The 23,230-nt window shown below is 43.6% G+C and overlaps 2 protein-coding genes across 2 annotated transcripts in view; one reads left to right on the top strand and one right to left on the bottom strand.

The window, feature by feature from the left end:
- Positions 1–841: 841 nt before the first annotated feature.
- CBLN1 (cerebellin 1 precursor) lies at positions 842–3,369 on the bottom strand. The gene is made up of 3 exons (XM_010717987.4): positions 3,014–3,369; positions 2,761–2,880; positions 842–1,812 (listed from the first exon to the last, which is right to left on the bottom strand). The coding sequence occupies exons 1-3, from the start codon at positions 3,278–3,280 to the stop codon at positions 1,615–1,617; spliced, it is 585 nt and encodes a 194-aa protein (XP_010716289.3). The 5' UTR covers positions 3,281–3,369; the 3' UTR covers positions 842–1,614.
- Positions 3,370–3,640: 271 nt separating this feature from the next.
- LOC146543474 (uncharacterized) overlaps positions 3,641–23,230 on the top strand; it is a 38,085-nt gene continuing 18,495 nt past the window's right edge. Inside the window, exons 1-3 of the mRNA XM_085235001.1 lie at positions 3,641–3,809; positions 4,014–4,716; positions 13,460–13,562. Coding sequence (XP_085091127.1) covers positions 4,431–4,716; positions 13,460–13,562 — 389 coding nt within the window. The 5' untranslated portion in view covers positions 3,641–3,809; positions 4,014–4,430. The remainder of the gene's footprint in view (positions 3,810–4,013; positions 4,717–13,459; positions 13,563–23,230) is intronic.

Below are 23,230 nucleotides of genomic sequence, written 5' to 3'. Positions count from 1 at the left end.
CGCGCTTCTGCTCAGGGCAGCGCAGAGCGGCGGCGCTTCGCTGCAATCGGGCAGAGCGAGCTCCAGGTGCAGCGAGTTAACGAGGTGCTCGCAACGGGGGGAGAACTCACAGCTGAAGGTGGGGGGTTAGTTACTTTGTGGGGGGACAAAGGAAAAGAGAGAAGGAGGAAAAAAAAAAAAAAGCATCAGCAGCACCTGCGGCCCTTAGGCGGTTTTCTGCAGCCCGGCGGCTCTGCGGCTTCGGCCCGGCCGCAGGACACCGCGCTGTGCTGCCGCGCTCGGGAGAAGCAATGACGGCTGTGTGCGGGGCTGCGGCGCAACTCCGGGAGAAGACAGCCCGACTGCCGTCCGTTATCAGCCCTTCCTCGCAGAAGTTTCCCAGTCGCGCGGCTGTCGGGCTCCCGCTGAGCTCCCGAGGGCGGGTAGCGTGACCGGGGCCGCCTTCCCTCGGCGCCCTGAGCTCCGGCGGGACCCGAACCGGCAGCCCCGGGCGTGGGCACAGAGCCGCCCCGCCGCCGCGCGCTCCTCGCCCCGCTTCAGCTCGCCTTCGCGTTTCGTTCCAACCGAAATCCTCGTCCGCACCTTTTAATAAAAGTAGTTATCTGTCCGAGCGCTGCAAAATTACAGCATTTCCACCTTTAAAAGACCGTAAACAAAATAATACTGGCGAATAAATGTTGCTAGCATCGAAGGATAAATACGTCGTAAAGCTGCTTCAGACGGCCGTATAAAATGCGCTGCGCTTTATAGGCTGGAGTACAGACAGACGCATCGATAGTGCGATCCGGGAGCCCCTGCCTGGGGCCGCGCCGCCGCCTGTAGTGAGGAACCTCAGTGCGGGTTAAGAAAAATAAAAGTCCCATTTAAACTTTATTGAATTAAAGCAAAAATTAATTTTCAATATTCACACATATATTACAGAGTAATAGTAAAAGTTCAATATACTTCCTGGCGTTTAGTTGGGCCACATTTTACAAGAGCAAAACAAGCGTCAAAACATTTAGCAGCCTTAAATTTCACAATCACTCAGAATTACATAGAAATATTGAAATACTGCGGTCAGCCCTCGCTGCAAACAGTTCTTCACGTAGAAACGTCTCCTTCAGCCCGCACATAGCCAGAGCGGCATCTGCTCTTCCACCGTGGCATCCACGTATTCAAAAATACTTTGCGCTTTTGTTTTGTTGTGTGGGTTTTTTTAAAGTTAAAACTCAGAGAAAAGAGTTGAGATTAACATGTTTTAAAAACAAAACTACAAAATATGCTGCAAAGGACAATGGAAATACCTAAAGTCTACTTGTGTGAGGCAGAAACCATGGGGAACGATGGCTGGTTACATAGTGACACAGAGATGGGAACTAATTCTGTGGGAGGAGAGAGGAATAGAAATGGGGCTGTGATCAATTATAGTGTCTCCTGCCTGTTGGCTGCAACACAACGGAAATAAGGAGTAATTCTTCAAAGCGATGTACACAACCTAAGCAGGATTTAGCTTCTTAAATATTTGCACGTAAAAAGTCCGCTGTCCACAGCTCCGTACACCCAGCTGGGGCTGGGGAACTTCTAGGAGATTCTCTGACTTGCAGCTCTCCCTTCTCTCAGATGAGATGTGGTTTAAAGCGGGAACACCAGAAATCCAGAGAATGTCGAGTACTTCCAGCCCCCCATCAGGTTCCCTCTCTCCAGTTTTAGATAAGCTCTGTCTCCTTTCTCCATCTGTATCAGCACTCCGTTGCTGGCAGCTTCTCGGGTCACATCTTGGTCTCCTGCAAAGGCAGAAATCACTGGCCACCCATTTAGCATCAAACTCACCTAAAGAGCAAGATAAAACAAAGCCCTCCGTCAGTGCAAGGCTCGCCTCGCAGGGGAAAGTCGTTAGGAAAGGGCCTCTTTTGGCAGCTGCAACTCCAGCCCATAAAAATGAAACAGCGATGTGAGCCCAGCTGAGGTGTGCCCTCCAAGGGAAGAGGGCTTTCACCGCTGTTTTAGAGCGGCAGCCACATCAAAACCCCTGGTGCATATAGAACAAGGCATTGATCCTATTCTGAAGGATTTCAGTGGGGTGCCCGTATGTTTTCAGGCTATGAAAGAGCTCTGCTCACACTCAATGAAAGGTGGCTCTATGCGGAACCTCAGAGCCGTGAGGAGGGCTGTCACAGCCGCCCCTCAGCACATCTGAGGTGAGTTCAGGGGTGTTTGCCTTTGCCAGGCAGCAAAGACAATGTGCCACAACAGTCAATAGGCATTCCTATTGCCTACTGCCGACCCCAGGACTGTGTACCCCGCATTAACAATGCGCTCCCTGCCCAACCTAACGTGGGAAGCACTACGGCGCTGCAGCTGTGCATTCACCTTTGCAATGCGCATCGCTGCACAGACATTTTCTGCCTGGGTTCTGCTACCTGGCTTCGGGCCGGTAGTTCCGTATCCCTGCCCAGAGGTGCGTGTGCACCGAGCCACACACCAAAGGCGTGTATGGGGTGCCAGCATGTCTGCATGCGGCGCTGCATTCATACGTTCCAGATGGGTCCGTGTCCCGGAGCCCCCCAGCTCCCTCGGTCTCAGGAGCCTCCGGCGGCCGTGCAGAGCTGCCCTTCCTCCGGGATTTCAGCTCCCGGCCCGGGGCTCTCACTGCCGGTGCAGGCCTCGTGGCCGCGCGGCCCTCAGGCGGGGCGGCGGGGAGTGCCCGAGGACACGGCACGGCCCCACCGCGTCCCGCTTCGCTCCGCTCCCCCCGCGCCGCTGCTCCCGCGGGCTGACCTGGATGGTTTGCCTGTTGTAGACTTTCACCACGTGAAAATTAAAACTGTAAATTCCTTTCCTGGGCGCTATAAACGTGCTCCTCTCCGAGTCGAAGTTGCTGCCGATGTTCACTAGTACCTGCAAGGAAAGGGCACCGTCAGCGCTCCGCCGAGCCCCGGCCCCCGGCTCCCCCCTGGGGAGGGCAGAGCCCCGCGGGGCGGTGCGTCCCCTCCAGCCCCGACAACTTCCCGTCCGCAGCCCCGCTCCGCACCTGGTCGAAGTAGATGATCATGGTGCGGTTGCTCATCTCCGAGGGCTCGTGGTTGGTGCTGCGGATGGCGGAGAAGGCGACCTTGGCGCTGCCGGAGCGCACGGAGATGCCGAGCGCGGTGCCGGTGGGGTCGGACGTGGGGTTGGAGTCGCACACCACGAGGCACTTCCCCTCCAGCACGATGGGCTCCGTCTCGTTCTGCCCGCACACCAGCCACGCCGCGCCCAGCAGCAGCCCCAGCGCCAGCGCCGGCCCCGGGCCCCGCATGGCGCCGCGCTCCCTTCGCTCCGCTCCGCGCCGCGCGGTACGGCACGGCACGGCACGTCCGGGCACGGCACGTCCGGGCACGGCACCGCTCCGCTCGCCCTGCCCCGCCGCGCTCAGAGCGGGGCCGGGAGCGCCCCGCCGCGAGGGAAGCGGCCGCGAGAAGGCACGGCAGCGCCGGCGCACATAGCGCGGAGAGGTGCGGGGAGGCGCGGTGCGGGGCCGAGCGAAGCCGTCCGCAGCCGCGCGGGGCTGAGGGAGGCGGCGGGAGGCGGCGGCGCTGCCGGGGCTGCCGGCGAGCACAAAGACGGCGCGGGGCGCGGCCCCGCCTCCCCACCGGCCCCGCGCTGGCGTCAGCGCCCCGCGCCCGCCCCCGCCGCGCCCGACCCAACCGGCACCGGCCCCGCACGGCCGCCACCAATGGCCGCGCGGTCCGCCTGCCGCCGCCGCGCTTGTTAGGCGGCGCGGGCGCGGGAGCAGGTGCCCAGCAGCAGGTGCCCGGCAGCAGCCCGCACCGCACCGCGCAGCGCAGGTAGGAGCGCGGCGGAGCCGCGTGGGGCTGGGGCGGCGCGGAGCGGAGCGGGGTGGGGCGGAGGTGCGGGAAGCGAGCGGCTGCGGGCGGGGTAGGGGCCTTCGGCCGCCTCCGAGCAGCAACGTCGGGGCGTGCCGCGATCCCCGCAACCGGCCCCGCCCGCGTTACGGGACGATGCCCTGACCGCGCCGTCTCGTTCCATAGGAGCGGAAGGGCTCGAGCGAGAGGCGCGGTCCCGGCTGTAAGCAAGAAACTTTCCTCGCTCACCGAGCCCTCTTCGAGCAGCGCGGCGCTCCGCTGCCAGGGAGCTCCTGGCGCCGGTTCGGCCCCGCCGCCGTGCGCAGCGCGCCCCGGCGCCCTTCTGGCTGCGGAGAGGCGCTCCAGGCCCCACGGACTCCGCGCCGCGTCCGTGCCGGAGGGGCCGCCGCCAAATCCGGGCCGGAGCAAAAGGGATTCACTGTGAACTATGAGCGCCGCAACAGAAGTTTTCTAAATGGCAAATGCGTGCACAAGTAAACTTGTATTCAGAAATTAAAATCAACTGGAGTTGGTAGCATCCTCTCTGGAAGTTAAATATCATTGAAAGCTGGGGCGGTTCGGGGGTCGGGTTGCGCGTAGCCGATGCCTCGGGCCGTGCGGGAGCCGGTACCGCTGCGGGAAGGGCAACCGGGAGCCGGGTACCGCTGCGGGATGGGCAGCAGCACTGAGGCGGCTGGGAGCAGCGCAAGTGCAGCAAGGAGATGGGGGAAGGAAGACGGACAGAACGGCGTCGGAGACAGCAGAAAGAAAAACTCTCCTGAGAAGTGTGAAAAGAAAAGGAGGGGGAGGAGCTATCCACAGGCTGCCAGGAGCCGTCCCGCTGGCAGCTTCTGGTCTCTGCTGTATCGTTGCCGAACTGGGTGCCAAGGTCAGAATCAGAAACTTTCTTCAAATAAAATGGTTATTTCTAAATATGCCTAAGGGGTAAAGCAAGTCAGAATCAACCACAATAAGGATTTTGCTTCCTTATCAATACTGGTGAAATGGCAGAGGGAAATGCTAACTGAAGGAGCACAACTTTGTTAAAAGTTCTGAGTGCTTAGCTGCGTTCTTTTGACATTATGAAAATGTATCTGTATGTTCCTCTTTTAAGGCACTTCCTCTGCACAACAGACACATCTCTTGTGCACTGCTTTCTGTAGCACTGTTTTGATGGGTTCCCTGCTCAGCTGGAGTTCACCCATGATGATTGTGGGGGACTGCTCTGGGAGAAGCAAGGGGGGCTCTGGTTCCCAGCTCCGTGGGCTCAGAGGGATGGAGGTAATGGAGAACAAGAACTGCAGGGGCTGGGAAAAGGAACAGATCTGTCGATTTCCTAGAAGCCCTACCCTACAAACAGGAGGTGGGCAGACAGGCAGGGAGAAGTGCAAGCCTGCCTGCGCTGGTCACCATCATTCCTATGGACTATCAGCCTTGCACACTTGACTTGCACTGTAGCGCCCAGCTTCTGCAGCTCTGGCTTTAATAAAGTAACGCCAGCCATGCAAATGAGATATTACTTCATTTTCATTAAATGTCACATGCTGAGCTAAGCAGTTATGACGGTTTTCTCTGTACTGACAACAGGCTGTTATTTGTACTGGGAACAAAGAAAGGATGCTCAGCAGGAAGATGTATGCACTGATATATAAGAACATGCCTTAATTAGTGATGTGTGGCAAAGAGCTCCCAAACTAGGAGTGCAGATTTGCAAATCCAGATGTTTACAGAGGGCTGAGAATTACATGACTCCATCTAATTACAAACTGCTTTCTTAATCAATGTCACTGAGATACAACAGGACAAGTGTTCAGATACAATGGCAACAGTATCAATGCATTAACAAACTATAGTATTTGTTATTTGCTATTGGACTGAAACTATGGTATTTCTCACGTAGGGCCCTTTTTTTGGTCTTTATTTTCATAAACATTTCTGTGGGTATGGAGAAAATGTGTGAACCATCCACCTTGTGGTAACTAGCCCTGAGCTGGTTATGTGGCTGGTTGGCTGGTCTGGTTTACAGATTCAGAATGGACTGTCAGTCTGCAAAACTCCCCTAATGCTTCACCTGTTCTTGAGGAAAAACACCGACTTGGAAATAATCTGGACCAAAAAAAAATAGTTCAGTGATCCTCATAAATTTCTGATGATCCATTTCAGGACTGGTTACTGTCCTGCTCAGGCAATGAGAGAGTTGCTTGTTTTAGTCCAGAAAAATACAGGAAGACCAAAAAACCTTTTTGTTTGTTTTTTTTTTTACCTTACAGAAGGAAGTTAAAATCTCAGAAGTACTGAGCTGATGCCTCTAGAAACTGAAATATAATTTAGCCATAAAGCAGTTTAAACCATGAGCAACAGCAGCATTACCTGCCCTGCATTATGTTATCAGTAAAACCTAATCCTGTTTTAGGGAAATCACCCTTGGAAACTCAGTCTCACTGGGCATTTAACTAGCTACCCTTATAAAGAAAACCTCTAAGGGGAGAAACTATAAGCTTCTCTGAAAACAAGTACAGAAAAGTCTATTAGAAGCCTTTTTTCCTTCAAGAGAACAATTTATCAGGAGTTTAGCTGGCTGTATAAAACCACCTTTTCATGGACTACTTGCCTTTTGATTTAATCCTTTTTGAGTTATAAATACAAGGTCTGGCCTGTAACCAGATAACTTATATGAAATGTGGTTTGTTCACAGTTCTGAAAATGCAGTTTGTTCTCTGCTATATTAGTTGAACAGCAAAAAGGCAATTCAGGGATTCATACTTGCCCTTATAAACTTCAGATACCCCTCTTCCCTAGCATCTGCTGGGATTTTGTACAAAATCTGAAGATGTATGAAAATGAGATTTAAAGCAAAAGATGCTTGCTGGTCTATACTGTGCACTACTACAACTGTTTGATTTGCAGTTGTAAAAGAGATTTGTATGTATTTATGGTGATTTGCTTATGGTGTCACCTTCAGTTTCCACAGCAAGCAATTAAGGTATCTCAAAGAGCAGGTTGAGTCGGTGAGAGCACACAGCAGGAACAGATAAGCTGTTGGGGTCCCACCTAGCAGCAGCGATCTGTCAGCCCACTCCCTATGGAATAAGAATGACTGCAGACTTGCTGCACCGTGTGCCTGCCAGCACAGGTTTTGCACAGCAGAGGAGAGAAAGAATGGCACAGGCAGGCTGTTTCAGGTGCCAGTGGGGAACAGCAGTGGGCCAAGGGAATTCTCCTGTGATTATGTCTTCTTGTAAGAAAAGGCACAGGCACAGAGGGTAAAACCCAGCCAGTAATGCAAACAGCTAAAGAGTGCATAAGCTTTCTGAGATGTGCACCCAAGAATAACTGCCAGGTAGACAGTTGTGTATATTCATATCCAAACATTCTGTAATTTTATTTGGCCCAATTAAACCAGATTGGTTCCCAAATTTAATCATGCCCTGCTTGCTATAGAAAAATAGTTCTGATTTTCTACTTTCAGATCTTACTTCTGCCCAGAGACTAACAAAATAACCTTGGTGTTTTCCCAGTAAATTGATGTATTTTAAAATGTTTGCAAAGATTGTGATAAAATGTTTAAATAAAAATCCACATTTTCCAGTTACAATTTTGGCAAATCTCAATCTCAGAAATGAGAATTTTTTATCTTAATAGGTAGCTGTAAACAGGAGGATAACAGGGAAACTGTTAGATGATCTTAACCAAACTGGGGACTGCAGCAGTAGATGAATATAAAATTGTTGACCTTGAAGGATCACTGGGCTGCATGGATATTGGGTTCTGTACCTTCTGAAGAACAAAATTATTAAGACAGTGTCGGTAATGTCATCTGCTGCATTTCATTGGGTGCCTGCAATATAGTCTTTGACTTCTAATCTTCCATTTATACATTAGATTGGATGAAGTTAAAAGTGAGAAAAATATTAGCTCAGTGTAAAAGATACTTTGAAAAGCTATCCTTGAGAAAATCATTAAACATTCTGGTTTATATAGCTATTTGTCCATATATCCATAGTGCTGCCAAGCTTTTCTTTCTTTCTTTCCTATTTTAAATTAACTTTGGATTTCAGTCTTACCTTGAGAGAGCGTCTTCTTTAGAGGCAGATCTCTTTGGTATTTACTGATGCCATAAAAGTACTCAGAATATCAGCAGGTTTTCTTTCAGGTGCAAAAAATTCCTAAGCAAGCAAAGATGCAAGTATCAGGAGCTTGACCTGTTTTTCTTGTCAGACACTTCTGTCAAAACAGGTGCATCGTTACAAAGAAATAACTCAAATTGAAAATTATTTGCTATTCAAATAGGTAATTGTATTTTAACAGGGCAAAATCCCAACCCAACTTGCCAGAGAACACTCAGCTAAAGCCAGCATGTGTTGGAACAGCGTGTGTGCTCACTGTAATTGTAAATGGGGATACTGTGATCATGCTGCCTCTTCTGATTTAAAAGAATTAAAACCAACACTGTCCAAATTTTAACTGAAACTCCTAATAATTAGGGGTTATTAGGGGCTGTTGGCTAGCTTTATTTTCTGCAACAGTTCTGTTGTATTTGGAGATTCTATTTAAATCCAGAATTAAGAGCTGTGTTTGAACAGGTAATCCAATCTTCTCTGTGTAATTTAGCCAATGATTTTTTTTTCCTGGTCCTTAGTTTTGGCTGTGTTTCAAGATAAACATTGAAACTGCAATACTAAAAATAACCTCATTCAATATATTTTACCTGAAAGGATATACCAGGACACCCTACAAATGATTTGTAAAATTCTGATTTACTTATTTATTTTTTACTTACTGAGGAAGCCTCAGTGACAGGGTACTGATGGGGACTTCACAGTGTACATCCTCCCCTCTAGTGGCTGCTCCTCTCACAGAAAAGTTGCACACTTCAGCATTTCATCTGTACTAGGTACAAAGTGATGGGCACAGCATGGAGGAAAGCCAGACAGGAAGAAGACATTAGATACAATCTTTTATGCACTAAGATATTCAAATCTTGGAGTGATAAGAGCTATATGAAGACAGAGATGCACAATAAGAGCTGCAGTTTGACAATATTTTTGTGAAAAACGTGTTTTCCTTGAAAGATGATAGTAGCTGTGATCACCTGCATGCAAAGCCAGCTTCACAGCCATTTCTCAGTCTCTCAGACCAATCTTTTTGTCAGCTTGTCTTGCTTTCCTATATTGCCAGTGCCTTACAGGACTCACAGAGTAAAAAAAAAAATGTCAGTAAGCCTATAGAACATCTATCCCTCTTATTTCCTCCAAACCTTTTTCTGCTATCCACTACATTCTCCAATTCATCTGCCCTTTTGTCCTCAACAGTAGCAAACCCATATCTCAGTCTTCATGTACATTGTTTACTTTTTTGCTATTTCTACTATGAGATAAGTGCCTCTAATACAACCCAACACCCATTCCCAAATTGCTATCAAAGTGATGTGGCAAACCCATGACCCTCAGGAGAAGAGATCACTGCAAAAGCAGAGCTATCCATAAACAAGGTTGCAGAGGCACAATCAGCACATGGAATATTTTGTAAGGATTTATTTCTTGCCTGCACACAGGGGCAAGTGGTCATGCAAGGAAGTCCCTGCACTGTACTGCAGCTTTGGCCAGCTTTTCCAGGCATTGAACCAGGGACACTACGAAGTCTAAACATCTCAAACTCTGGAGCTAGGCTGGAAAAAAAAAATCAGAGGGGGAGAGAAAAATTGCTGAAATTTCATTCATGTCTCACAATGGGAACCAAACTGTGAGAGTTTTCCAGCCCTTCAACTGAAGATATCTCTTTTTCCTCTGCTTACTGTCACCCTATTGATTGCATCCACTTACCAGTTTCATAGCAGGGTTAATCTCTCCAGCTGCATTTGTCCATTCTGGTTCTGAACAGAACAGTCTAGGTCTTTGTAACCTACAGTAACTAGATTTCATTAGTGTTTGTCAGTGCTCTTGGCAGAATATACCAGCAAAGGCTATTAGATACCTCCCCATTTTCATAGCACTCACTAGACATACAGTCTCAGAGTACATTTCCATCAAAAATAAAAAATCTGGCATGATGTAACTATCAGATCTGGAGACTTTTAACCACAAGTCACCAGCAATTAAAATCCTAATATTAATATTTCATTAAGGTCTGCTCTTTCTGAGTAACTAACTCATTATTCAACTAGTCAAATGTGTTTGCAGCCTTCCCAGCAGGATTTAGATCAACCTGTGGTTAGAGAATAACTCTTAAATGATGGGTTACTTCCAATTATTTGAACTTCGTCTGGGACAGTTCTCACTGCATTTTTTCCTCTCTGGATTTAGATGGGAAAATTATTAGTAGTTACATGTATTTTCAGCAAAAAAAAAAAAGAAATAGAAAATTCCATCAAATACTGACTACAGCTACTTTTTATCATAAAATTTTACAAATTTCCCACCAGTGAGCTCATTAGTGTAAATTATAGAACCTTATCCCAGGTTTAAAATCAGCATTTTTCCTTAGCTATCAGTCTGTTTCCTTTCATGACATGATAATGGAGGACTTTACTCTTGAGAGTAAGGAAAATATTCTTCTCTGATTTTGTAGGGCAATCAGGTAAGGCTGTTAAAAAAACAAGTGGATCAAGTGAGATTTTAATGTTGCTGGTATCCTTGTGGAAGCCTTTTCCAAAAGAAGCAGAGCCTCTGCAGGAGAAAGAAGTGCACACTGTGACTGCCTGCAAATTGCATGGGGCAGATGTCAAGGGAAAGCAGAAGATGAAGGCTAAAGAAAATAATGCTCTTCCCTCCTTCTCTATTTTGCCCTTCAAAATCTTTGTAACATTGACTAATCACATCTTCATGCCCGTCGGTAACCCAGTATAACTTCAGTATTGCTCAGTATACACTGGTTCTTCAGTGCTGGGAAACCACAGTGATGCTGGCAACAGGTGCAGGAAGTGGAAGTCTTCTTGCTTTCCAGAAACAAGAGGTGGCTGTGAGAGGTATGGGGTTAAGCTCTTAAAGACACTGGCAACTGAGATAAAGGTAATGCTTAAAAATTTTAGTTGAAAAGGATGACTTCAGATTACTTTAGTGGCTGAGAGAGCAGAAAGGGAGGGCAAAACCCTACATGCCAACCAAACTTTCATGAATTCAGGCTGGAAAGTAGAAATCTTATAAGGATAGGGTTAACCCATAAACGAGCATATAACACTGTTCATACTGCTCAAAGTACATCAAAATATCTCTAATGAAAAAGGTCAAAGGCTACAGTGGCACTGGTCATAGGGCTTGCTGTGTTGGGAGCAGCTGGTTAAAAAGAGAGGTGAGCTCATATTCAGCATGTTACATGCTCGTCTGCTGCTTTCTGAATTTGTAATATTGCTAATTTCCATCTTCTGAATACGTCCAGTATTGAAAGAGTTTGTGCCTCTGAACAAGTGTCCCATCCCCCAGAGCTCACTCAGGCAAAAGCTTGTTTGGCTCCCAGCAATGCTGGGAAGCTCTGCTCGCATCCTCACCCACAGGACCCAGTGGCTGAGCGGGTGCCTGGCACGACAGCCCCCAGCAGGTTCTGCGAGCTCCTGCGGCTCTGCTCCGACCTCAGCGTGGGCGAGCTGCAAGGCAGTTCACTTGAGTGACACAAGAGAAAATAGGATAGCTGCAGACACGAGACCTTTTCTGGTGAAATGCTATCAGTTTGCAGCAGTGCAACAAACAGAACAACCGCAACATAAAGATGCTTAGATTTTGTATGTCTGAATTAATAAAGAGAGAGACATACCTACTTGTGACATAAATTCACTGATGGCTTTTCAAGGAAACCTATTACTAGTCAAGTGCAACTGAGAAAAAAAATGCTGAATGGAAATACAGTGTTTTACTTTGGGGGAGAGAGCGAGATCTCAGAAAACAAAATGTCTTCAGTAATTGGAACAATATAGTTTAAATACTATGAAGCTATGAAACAAAGTGCCATTAATAATGCTTGGGCCACGCTTGACCCACCTCTAAATACTGCATTTTCAGCTGTGCAAGTCAAGCCTGTGTTTCACACGTCCAGATAGGTCCCCATTGCAACAGCATCCTTTGTAACTCTTGTAAAGCTTCATCCAAAGCCTATCAGGCTCCAGGTCCATTTTTTTGTTCTTTTATCCTCTCTTAGTCTTGAATTTACTTAGCAATCTGTGGATTTTGATGTTTTCATTCATTTCTGAAGCTGCATTTGCACTACAAGATAAGAGGAGAAAAAGAATAAAAAGCAGAACTGCTTTACACAAAGAGTGCAGTTTTAGATTTCTGTGTTTTTTTTCATGTTCACAGAGCACAAGGAAATGCCTGTATGCTGCAGTAAGCTCTGGATCAGCTATAAAGCTCACGGCTGTGGAGAAGGGATTTTTTATTTATTCAGCATCATAAGGACCCCCTAGTGACACTGGTGTGGAGGGTGGCTGGGATATGCAGTTCTGTTCTTTCCCAAGAGCCAAATCTACTTGTTTAGGAAACTGCTGATGTATGTGAACTTCACAGGAGATACAAATTATGCTTAGTGTAGATGTGGCTACTGCCTGGCCCAGATTCTCATTTACATTAAAATAATTTTTGCATGTGTATTAAATATCACAGAGGTGGAAAGAACGACAGATAAAAATAGGTACCCAGCTTCCTATATGTGTGACTTCCACATGTACATTTTATTCCTGAAAAGAAAACTCAAACAATACTAAGCAGAGCCTGTCACAATTACCGTATTTCCTTACATCTTCCTTCCCATGACTATACCCACAAAGCATTAGTCCATCAGTGCCCCCAGCAGCTTGTGACAAACTGCTGTTTCAGTAATTACTGAGCATCCATATCACATCTGTGATACTACTCACTGGAGGGGTTCAAATCTAGAAAGACAGACATCATCATTTTTCTTTTGAAGCTGAGTCTGAGTCACTGAGCTGGACACTGGCTCAGCAGATCAGCAGTGGCACCAAGCATATTATGTTTATTGAGCATAACAGAGGGGAACAGTAAGATATGGGATGGAAACAGCAATGATACAAAGGGAGCTAGACAGCACTGGATAAGGAATCAATTCAGGTATTGGCCAGCCACCAGGATGACATATTCATAACAAAGATCATTTGATGGTCAGAATCAAGAAATAATGGGAGTTTTGCTTTGCAGTACCATGTTTGGAATGATTCGCAGTTTATCAACATCATTCATTGTTATGTATTTGACAAGATTTAAATCTAAAAGGACTTTTTGCACTTGATGATTTTTAATTATTCTTTTAGCATTTTCATGAATTTCTTCATTTGGATTATGTAAAATATTTACCAGTGGAGAAGCCTAGCTGCATTCAATGACTCTGCATTACTCCATTTTCTTAGAGGGTCAGCACAATTTTTAAAGGCTGAAGTGTTAGAATTATGTTGCACTGCATTTGTACACTGCCTGTCCTTTATTGATGGAAACTCACCCCACTGGCCTAAGCGCTTTTGCATGCTGGGTTTTATTTACAAATTGGCAGTAAAATGCTGCAGTCTCTTGGACTGTGTGCAATTAATTGCATGCAATCTCTTTAGGCTTCAAGATTTCATAAATGATGATAGATTATAAAATGCAGACCCATCGGCTGTTTTGCATATTGCATATATTTTTCATATTTCCAAGACAGGACATATGCAAAATCATTTCACTGTGGCATAAACACAAGAAAGATGATTTGGGAGAAAGGACAGGGGCCAGAGTGTCTGTCTCTTATTCTCCCACTCACGTGCTGCAAACTGGGTAAGACACCTAATACCTCTGCCTTTATTCTGTTTCTGCACAAGGTTATTTTTTCTTGAGAGCTTGAATTCAGTGAATGAAATTCTAATTTATTATTATTAATATATTCCAATAAATGGTTGCAGTGCTTTAGCATTGCTTTGAAGTCAGTCAAATAAGTATTAAAGAAATGGTGAATTGCAAGAAACCTCAGTTCAATCCATCTGATATGCCTCTGTTGAAATGTTAGTTGTGGGATGACCTTCTCAAAACAAGAAACTGATAAATTTACATGTGCTAAATGGATCCTGGAGGCTTGAGAAGCTTTTTCTCTAATCACTTATCCATTATGAATACACTGACATGAGTCGTGGCCCCAAATCACTAGAAGTAATTTTGACAACATAAAGCATTTAAATGTGCTAGTAAATACGTTATAACATCATCATATCTATGGTTACTCATACAACTTTCTTCTATCTACTTTTATTATTCTTTCCTTCCTGCCTTACTGTTGTGAATTATGGGCAGCTGTTGGAAAAGTGACACAGACTCTAATTATGTATGTAATACCATAATTGAATCAAACTACTTTGTTTCCCCAAAATGCTATTCTTTATCAGCTGGCAGGCCGTTTGTTTGTGATCCTAGCATTGTTGGTCACATCAGGAAAGCCATCTCAGTAATAAAATAGCTATTGTAGGGGAAGTATTATTGGTTTTGTACAAAGCTCTTTACCAGTAATTACGTGCAGCTTTTAGTTACATTGAAGCTTACCCAAGCATTGCTGAAACAAACCATTTGCAATGACATGCAACAATGCCTGTACAGTATTTTTACAAACAAACTGAAATAAGACATTTTGGTGGTAACATGTAAATTAGCCTTGAGGCTTGCAATGCAATGTTCATCAAGTGTGTAACATTTAATTACAAGACCATTGAGCATGAGTCCTCTGAGATTTTTCATCCTGACAACAGAAAGATTATCCCACTGAACAGACAATTTGATTCCTCTTATCAGATGTGGAATGAATCCTCCAGTCCCTCAGCAAGCCAAGCAGGCGTTTAAAGAGTGATGAGTTTCAGAACCCTACCTGGTAAAGTACTTTGTGGAGGTACCAGTGCTTAAGATACCTTGCTGAATTCCATCTGCAAGGAATTGAGACTTGTAGTCTCCAGGTACAAAGTACCACAGTCATGGGGAGTTTAATCTAATAAAGAGCTCAGTCTGGGTTATCTTGATTTCTACCTTTATAAACAAAGCCATATTGCGCTTGAAGAGCTACATCATGGGCACTGCAGTGTCTTCATACGTTCATTCAGAAGTGGTTGTTCCCAACGTGCCTCAGAGCATAGCAGCACAGGAAACTCCAGCAGTTCTGGGCCGATGCAGTTTGCATCCACATGTGTACAGAAAGACAGACCAGATTTTTCATTGGCTCCAGCCCCTAGCACAAACAATACTAAATTATTTGTCTCAGCTTCTACTTCTAGATGCTTCTAGAAGAGGTAGTGAATATTTTCCTGTGGGGTTTAGGTTGCAAGGTGGCTACAGAAGGGCATCTGTGGAGCTTGCTTCAAAAGTAATGCCTCCCATTTATTTCCATGGAAATTACAACAGACACAAAGAGCACAATAACCCTCCTTGGTAGGGCTCAGCTACAGAAAACCATTTTTCAACATAGTCACCACCATTAGCTATGCATTTTCACCAGTGGTGCTTAAAAATTGCACGCGAAGGTTGCACCTCTCTCAAAGGCTGACCACACTATATGAAATAGACGACCTTCCTCCATTTGTTTCTCTGACTCTGACAAATGCCTGCACACTTCTGAGCTCCACTCAGAGCCTGGTTAGGGTCCCCCAGTGACCTACACCCTTTCTGTTAGCATGTTTTATTTTTTGGTTACCTACACTTCTCTTCAAGTGAATCAAGTGCTCAACGAATATACTTGTGGGTGTTTTTCACGAATAACCCTACTAGCTGACATTGACAAAAGGCAGAAATCATCTATGTGGAAACGTCAAAGTATCTCATATAGGTAAGTTTTGTGGCGAACACAGCTTAGTAAGCGTTGCCTGTTTGATGTTGAGTGTTAAAATTTTATGTTTTTTTTTGTTTTGTTTTTTAAGTGATAAAGCTTGGAGTTATAAATGGTGTATATAAATGTGTGTAAAATTTGGCATTTGTCTATAAAGAGTGTAGAAAGATTCTATCCTCATTTTTAGTCTGTATCTTTGATGAACTGCATTTAAAAAAAAATCAGAGAGTTGAAGTGGGAAAGAATAAACCATACAAAAGTTTTGCTCATCATTCTAAGAGCCTCCTCGTTTTCAAGTTTGGAATACTTGAAGATGACATTAGCATTTTGTCAGGAGGAAGGAAAGTTTACAAGAATTTGATTACAAGAACTGACTGAAATTAATTAAACTGAGTTCTGGATTATAAGAATCATACAAAATCATTAGCCATTTCAAAAATCCAAAATTGATGCTATTTTCAAGTATACTTGAGAGACAAAACAATATCCTGAAGATTTGCTGGAGATAGGATTTTCATTTTCAATATCTACTTTGCACAGCAAATATATTTGCTAACTTATTGTTTGTTTAGATGCTGAAAAATGAGAAGCCTGAGGAACTGGCTGCCCTGCTGGATGTGGCAAGGGATACAACCAGATCTGGGACAGCTACTGTTAATGTTCTGACAGCATCTAGCTTCCCAATACTCAAATGTTAGCTTTTTATGCAAATAGTCATCACAACAGCATGCTCAATCTTTGCTATTGCATGATTAGTGTTCTCATGTCTAATCAATAAATCCCCAGAGCCTCTCCATCTAATGGCCATTTTGCTTAGTCTCTCCAGTAGGGAGGTCTGTTTAGCAGCAGGTTTTCAGCAGAACAAAATGTGGAATCAATAGCCTGAGAATAACCTGCCAGGTTATCCTTATGAAATATTTGTATTTTTCCATGCAAGTTCTAACAGACCAAATGACTTTTCCAATACGGAAGGGCTTAGTGCCTCGTATGGAAATACATCAACTACACAATCACCAGCACACACGATAGGATCTGTCAAGGTCACTGGTGAATTGACTAAAGAGCTTCAATAAAGCTTTAAAGTCACATCATGCAGCTACTGAACACCCACCTAAATGTTTACTAATTGCCTCTCGGAGACTACAGTGTGCAGGTGAGCATGGCCCTGGGATGATGTGTGGCTTTTGTCTTCAGAGCTCGTTCCACACCTCTACCTCCCTGCTGCTGCACACAACAAAAATCGAAATCTTCTCTGCTCTCTGTTCTAGGCCTGATCTGGGGAAGGGATCCTGATGTCAGCTTCCTCTCCTGTTTGGTTTTAACCAGCACAATATATGACAGCAGCCCACTCCTCCATGCCCCATGAGTGGAGTCAGAGCCAGGGACACATCTGCATGCACATCTACACTCTGGCCTGCAGGCAGCCCACTCCATCTTCTGTTGTGCCAAGTGATTTGAAAAGTTTAACACACTAATGTTCTTATTAATAATTATAATAGTAGTGTTGATTTAATAGGATTTAAGAGCTATTCACAACTGGTTTCTTTTCTTGACTCCTTTAATACAACCATAAGAACAGAGTAATCTCCACAGATGACTTTTCTGATCTGGGATACATATGTTCTTATCCTGGCTTTCAAAGCCCTCAGGAAAGGGTCTGGGGTTACATTTTCTTTTTTAGCTTGGTTTCCTAAGGAAATAAGGGTCATGCCACTGCTGTTTGTCTGTCTGTCTGTCCTTGTTTTTCTCTCATACTGCCTCAAAGAAACTTTCCAGCTTGTGAGAAAATTTCAGCCAAAATACAAAAGCATTGCATGTCTCGAAAAATAAATGCATATTTGCAAGAATTCATGGACATTTTTGATTGAGTTGAGCATGGTGAAGCAGCTCTCACACAAGACCATTACTTTTTTCTCTATACGGTAGGTCTACACGCTATCACAGCATCATTCCTGTTACCTATGGAGCATGATGGAGCCTGACCCTGCGTCATCTCCCAGTTATCTATAGGCTACAAGCAAGGGATGATCAGATTTCCCCCAACCATATCCAGAACTCTGGTGATGTGGCTAATTGATGAAGGTGCAATTACATGCTAGGATATTTAGCTATGTCATAGCCAAAAATGGAAAAGGACCCAAATCATGAAAAACTACTCTCTAAAAGTCAATCATCTCCTGATCCTGTAAATAGTCACTCTAAGCAAGAGCTCTTGGAGCTCTCTGGAACCACAGCAAGCTGTGGCTTGGGAGCTCCCCCTGAGCCTTCTCAGGGAAGACTCCTTGAGGTGTCACAGTCCTCTGCTGATGGCCAAGACATAACTTGTTTGTGTCATATTTATGATTATTACCCTGTTAAATATATGTTATGATTATTACTCTGTTGCAGCCTTGCAACAATAAACATAATATTGCTTCTCTCTCACAAGTTATTTGCATTGCTCCCTTCAGTGACAGAGAGGAAGGAGAGACAAACTCCCACTGTTACTGAGCATTCAGCAATAGCCAAAGGACAAACCAACACTCATCACTATTGCTACTCATCAGCACAAGGCTTAGTTTGGACAAGCCAGTGCAGCAACTGCATCTTAGCTGATGAGGGTGCATTAAGGATACCCGTTGGCACACCGAGAGGCTCCAAGGAGCACAGCTCTCATAGGCAAGCCTCAGGTTCTGCACTTCACAGCTGTAGTTACAATTATGTCATCTTCAGGATGTTCTGTGGATGACACACAGGAAGACAATTTCTGTTTTAGGGATTTTACAATTGAGCGGTACAAATTATATTCATTCTTAAAACCTACTGTTTGCCTAAATCTTCAGTTACAGATTGTAACACAATCTCACCAATCAAAAACACCCCACCTTCTCTCACATAAGGTCTGATCTTTTTTTTTTTTTTTTTTCTGAAGCAAGGCTCCCACTGAATATTATGATGTAGTATGAAGCTTGAGTTGTGCTGCTCTGCGTTTGTTTAGTACCACTTGATAGGGTAATGTAAGTATACTTATCTGTATATGCTTTGTAAGTAGCAGCACTTGCTGGTAGACAAAAACAGAGAAGTATCCACAGAAATAAAAAAACCAAACAACTGATGGTGATAAAGAAAAAAAAATCACCATGAAACATAAAATCAATAGATTATGAAAGCTACTCCGAGGCTTCCAGTACTATAATCTCAAGGTTTTATTATCAAATATCAAAAAATCATTACTGCAATATCAAAACATTCATAATAACAAAATAAAAACTCCACTCATTCTATTCCTGCAGGGTTCTGATCGAAAAATCCACAAGGAAAAGAAACTACATAATTGTTGAATTGTGAAAATGGCAGTTGGTCAGTTCAGTCATTCAGTCTGTGTGGGTCTGTAACTGTACACTAGTCACTGCATTTCAGTGCCACCACCATAGATAATTTCAAAAGAATTGCTCATGCAAACAAACTATTACCAAATTAGACAAAACATGAAGCCTTTTAGAAAAGCTCATAAGTGCTACTATCAGGTGCTTTATTTGAAGCTTAATGTCTTTTTAATCTAGCATAACTCATTCTCTATCATTTTGAAATAAAACTTACTATTATAAATAAACCCTACATTGCCTCCTTCTGCAGTTCTTACCAACTTTAACTTTCACCACATCTCCTTTCCTCAAAAGCAAGAGGCACTCAAGATAGCATGGGAAACTTTCATTATTGCTACAAGGAACAAAGCTTTAATGAAATCAACTCTCTGGAACATCACTTTTGTTCATTTGACACTAATTTGGCACCTTTCATATATACTTACACACAGTACTTCCAAAGCTAACAATTCCTTTTTAGCCTACAGATAAACATAGCTTGTAGCTCATAATGGCAGCATTTTAGGGGATGATATTCCATTTGCTTGCACAAGAAGGAAAAGGAAAAAAAACTTTCTGGAAAAGGAAAAAAAGCTTTCTGGAAAAAAAGCTTTCTGATCTGTTTTATTCCTGTTTGACATCTATAACCCTAAGTCTGACCTGAGATTCATACCCCAATCAACTCTTTGTAATGCATTAATGTATTTAACAAATATTTATAAGGTCCTCCTTTACTAGGGAGCAAATCATAAATATACACCAATAACGAATAAAAGGAATAAAGCTTACTGCACTTCCATTAAAACTTGGAAAAATTATACCTTATCTGGCTGGCTTTCCTCCTGTGGATGCTGGTAGCTGATGGCCCTTCTTAATCCCCAGAAGATACACCAAGTTAACTGACTAGACAAAAATAAGAAGATTTAAAAATTGAAAGGAATACACAGGAACAACAGAGTTAAACCAGGCTACTCAGAGTTGGACAAGCTCACATGGCCTTGTGGTGTGATGTTACATATGGGAAAAGACTTGTGAGAAAAGTACCCCAGCCCCCACAGAATGAGACCTTTGTAGGTGAGGAACATCAAACCAAAATAGCATGTGAACAGCATGCAGATCTGGCTTATGCATTCTGCCCACATGTCCTTGCCTTTTCTTCTGCTACGGGAAGAGTATCTGAAGCCACCCTCCAGCCCTTCAGCCAATAACCTACTTCCTGACAATAACTAGCGAGCACTAACATTGCACTTGGCTCTGCAGTAGACTCAAAACAGCCCACAGGCATGGTGCAGGGTCAGCCTGCTGCTAGGCTGTTTGTTTATTTTGGTTGACATTTTCCTTTGTTGAGTATCTGTTCCTTGTTATTCGTATGTACAGCCCTGCACATATCCTATCTGTTTAACTGTCTTTGGATAAAAGTGAGTATTTTCCCATGTCAGTAAATGTTCTGGTGTGAAGCTGTGAGCTGGCCTTCGAGAGAACCACCCCCTGCTGTGTATCTCACTTCTGCATTGAGTTTTCTTTGTTAATCATGTGCAAAATAAGAAGGCTTTCTGTCTAGCAAAACCCATCATTAATTTTTCATATGAGCACTAAAGTCTTGAGCAGAATCCTTAAGTGGCTTAAAAGAAAAAGGAATAATAAAACCAAAGAGCTAGATTTGATTTTCCTTTCCCCTTTCTTCATTATTTGATATTTTAAGAAAACTTCTTAATGCATTTCTCTCGGTTTCATGGTGACATATTCATTTTGAAGACTACATTTGACCTTCAACTTTGTCCTTCATTAGCAGGACTACACTTAAGCATGCCTTCACTTTACTGCAAATGAGACAGATGCAATGTGTATTCTGTTCAGCCCCAGCATTAGGATTATCCCAAGAGTGGCATTTATGTTCTTGTAGTTCTTTGGTATAAATAAATATCAAAGTAGGAAGACCAATCTGTACTCCACCAGGAATAATAAACTAAAATAATATGGCACTGATTCTGTTTGGGTTGTCTAAATGTGTTTTTATGATTGTATATGTTTATGGCTTTCTCACACAGCCACCATGAATTCCAGGCAATTAAAAAGGACATGAGTTCTGAAGCATTTTAAAAGGAACTTTGCTTCCAAATGATATGTATTAAAAGTAGAATACATTTTTTTGACAGGGCTACTGCAAAGTCAACAGTCACACATTTCCCTTGTTCCAAATTTCTTCCCTTTCTCCTCCTGCCTGCAATAACTAATTAGAATATTCCTCTAAGCTGAGAAAAAAAGGGAGGGAAAGACTACTTTTACGTTTGCACATATATTAGATGCATTGCTAGCATAAGCCTGTGGGCCCCAGATTTCAAAGCAGCTCAGAGACAGCATATAGCAGGTCCTGTATCAAGAGTATCAAACTACGTTTATGCTAAACCACCTGCTTTTCTGCACTGAACAAGTTCCACATCTCTGTGCACAACTGAGAACATGCCTGTCCTTGCTGTACAATGCCCAGTTTACCCCCACTTGACTGACCAGCACAGATTTTTGAGGCATGGTCGTAGAAAAGCGCCTTATGTAATTGGAGTACTTCTGCTCCAATATACCAAGAACTGGCATAAGCTACTGAACAAAGATCTGAAGAGAAAAGTAAAAAAAAAAATGAGAGAAAAGGCTGTACTTTTGATCATAAAGTTACAAACTGTTGGCTTGGTTTTGTCATTTACATAAATTCAAACACAGAATTGAGAGAAAAAAGACTAAGCAATTTTCCAACTATGAACTAAATCCAGTCCAGTTTCAAAAACCCATGTTAAATACCACTTAGGAAGACTAGAAAATAATTGGTTTTATAGGCAAATCAATTAGGTGTATTTTTAAAGGTAAAAATATATTGTTTCCTGCACATGTCAACTGCAGAACTTTATACATAAGAGGATGCTAATAAGGAAAAAGAGAGAAAGAGAATGACAAAGTTTGTTTTTTCTCTTCCTCTCAGTAATTTTGGGGAGTTTAAGCTTCCTTAATTTTAGCAATCTATGCCCTGTTCCATAAAGTATCCCACGCCAGTCAGTGGAACAACTCATAATCTTCCTCTCTTTTCTAATGTGGAATCAGGTTAATGGACTTCTCCAGGTGATGTTTTAAGGACTCTGGAAGAGATGCAATAGGGCAGGTACTTATAAACTGTGCTGCTGAGCCTTCCCCCTGTCATCTGCCACAGCAAGCAAGAGAAGGAGGAAGACTGAGGTGCTGCCAGCCAGACTCCTCTTTCCCTTTCTCTATGTGGCCTGTAGAGATGTTTGCATTCCACAAAAAGAGTTAATTTAGGAGTTATGATGGAATGTCAGATTCTTTTTGTCCATCCTTAGCTTAAACTCCTGCACTACTCCTTTGCTCTTTCTTTGTAAATTAGCAGTTTAAAACTCAGTACAATTGCCATTCAAATTTGGAGTTGGATTAGATGCCCTTTAAGAGTCCCTTCCAGCTCAAAAGATTCTATGATTCTAAGATTTTCTATCATTTTAGAGATGTACTCACTGGAGAAATGAAATCCTGTACAGGATAGAGTCATGTCAGTCCATACAGGCACCCCCAAGTACTGAAAGATGAGTTTTCAATAGGTGAAAAGCAGCAACCATCACCACTGACGCTATGTGACAACGAGCAGAGTCAGATCAGCCTCTTGGACAGAGTGCACTTGAATCATTGAAGAGAATGTCCCAGCAGCTAATTAACTGCATGGCAAAGAAAGAGCTTCTATTTCATTTCTCTTTAGCCTAGTAAAGTATGAATAAACAGTAGGAGCAGGTACACACAAATGGCACAGGCAAACATATAACTCAGAGAAAATAGACCTTTCTGAGTCCACAAATACCAGTATTTTATGAGAAAATCACTGGGGATTTCTGCCACTTTGGTCATAAGACATTGCCTCTTCTGTACTGTTTACTGTAGCTTTGGACATTCACCTATTACATAAACAGATTAATCACTGTGTAGTCATAAAGAGAACTATTATCCCATCGTGCTTAAGCGCAGAATACCAGCTGTGTTAATAGAAATGTATCATCATGTCATCATTAAATATTCATACTGTTGTATCACCAAGAGACCAATCCTGTCAGGTTTCCTCTGTTAAATTATTAATAAACAATAGTCTCTGACAAGCTGACATGTGTCTGTGAAAGAGTAAGAACTGACACAAGCTTCCTGTGTTTTCAGAGGAAGTGTGTAAATCCTGCTCAGGACCCCTGTTTGCAGAAGATGGAACAGGTGCTCTCGAGACAATCTTTGGCAGGAGGAAAAATCTGA

The sequence above is a fragment of the Meleagris gallopavo genome, chromosome 13, assembly GCF_905368555.1.
Source record: "Meleagris gallopavo chromosome 13, MGAL_WU_HG_1.1, whole genome shotgun sequence".
Classification (NCBI taxonomy): domain Eukaryota; kingdom Metazoa; phylum Chordata; class Aves; order Galliformes; family Phasianidae; genus Meleagris; species Meleagris gallopavo.
The sequence above is the reverse complement of the archived record's forward strand: the minus strand, read 5'-3'. Positions and strand labels throughout refer to the sequence as shown.

Excerpts from the sequence above, each read along its gene's own strand:
- CBLN1 (XM_010717987.4), bottom strand. The coding sequence starts at position 3,280 with ATGCGGGGCCCGGGGCCGGCGCTGGCGCTGGGGCTGCTGCTGGGCGCG. Across the intron at positions 2,881-3,013 it reads TGATCATCTACTTCGACCAG|GTACTAGTGAACATCGGCAG; the intron begins GTGCGGAGCGGG and ends CTTTCCTTGCAG. Across the intron at positions 1,813-2,760 it reads ACAACAGGCAAACCATCCAG|GTGAGTTTGATGCTAAATGG; the intron begins GTCAGCCCGCGG and ends CTTGCTCTTTAG.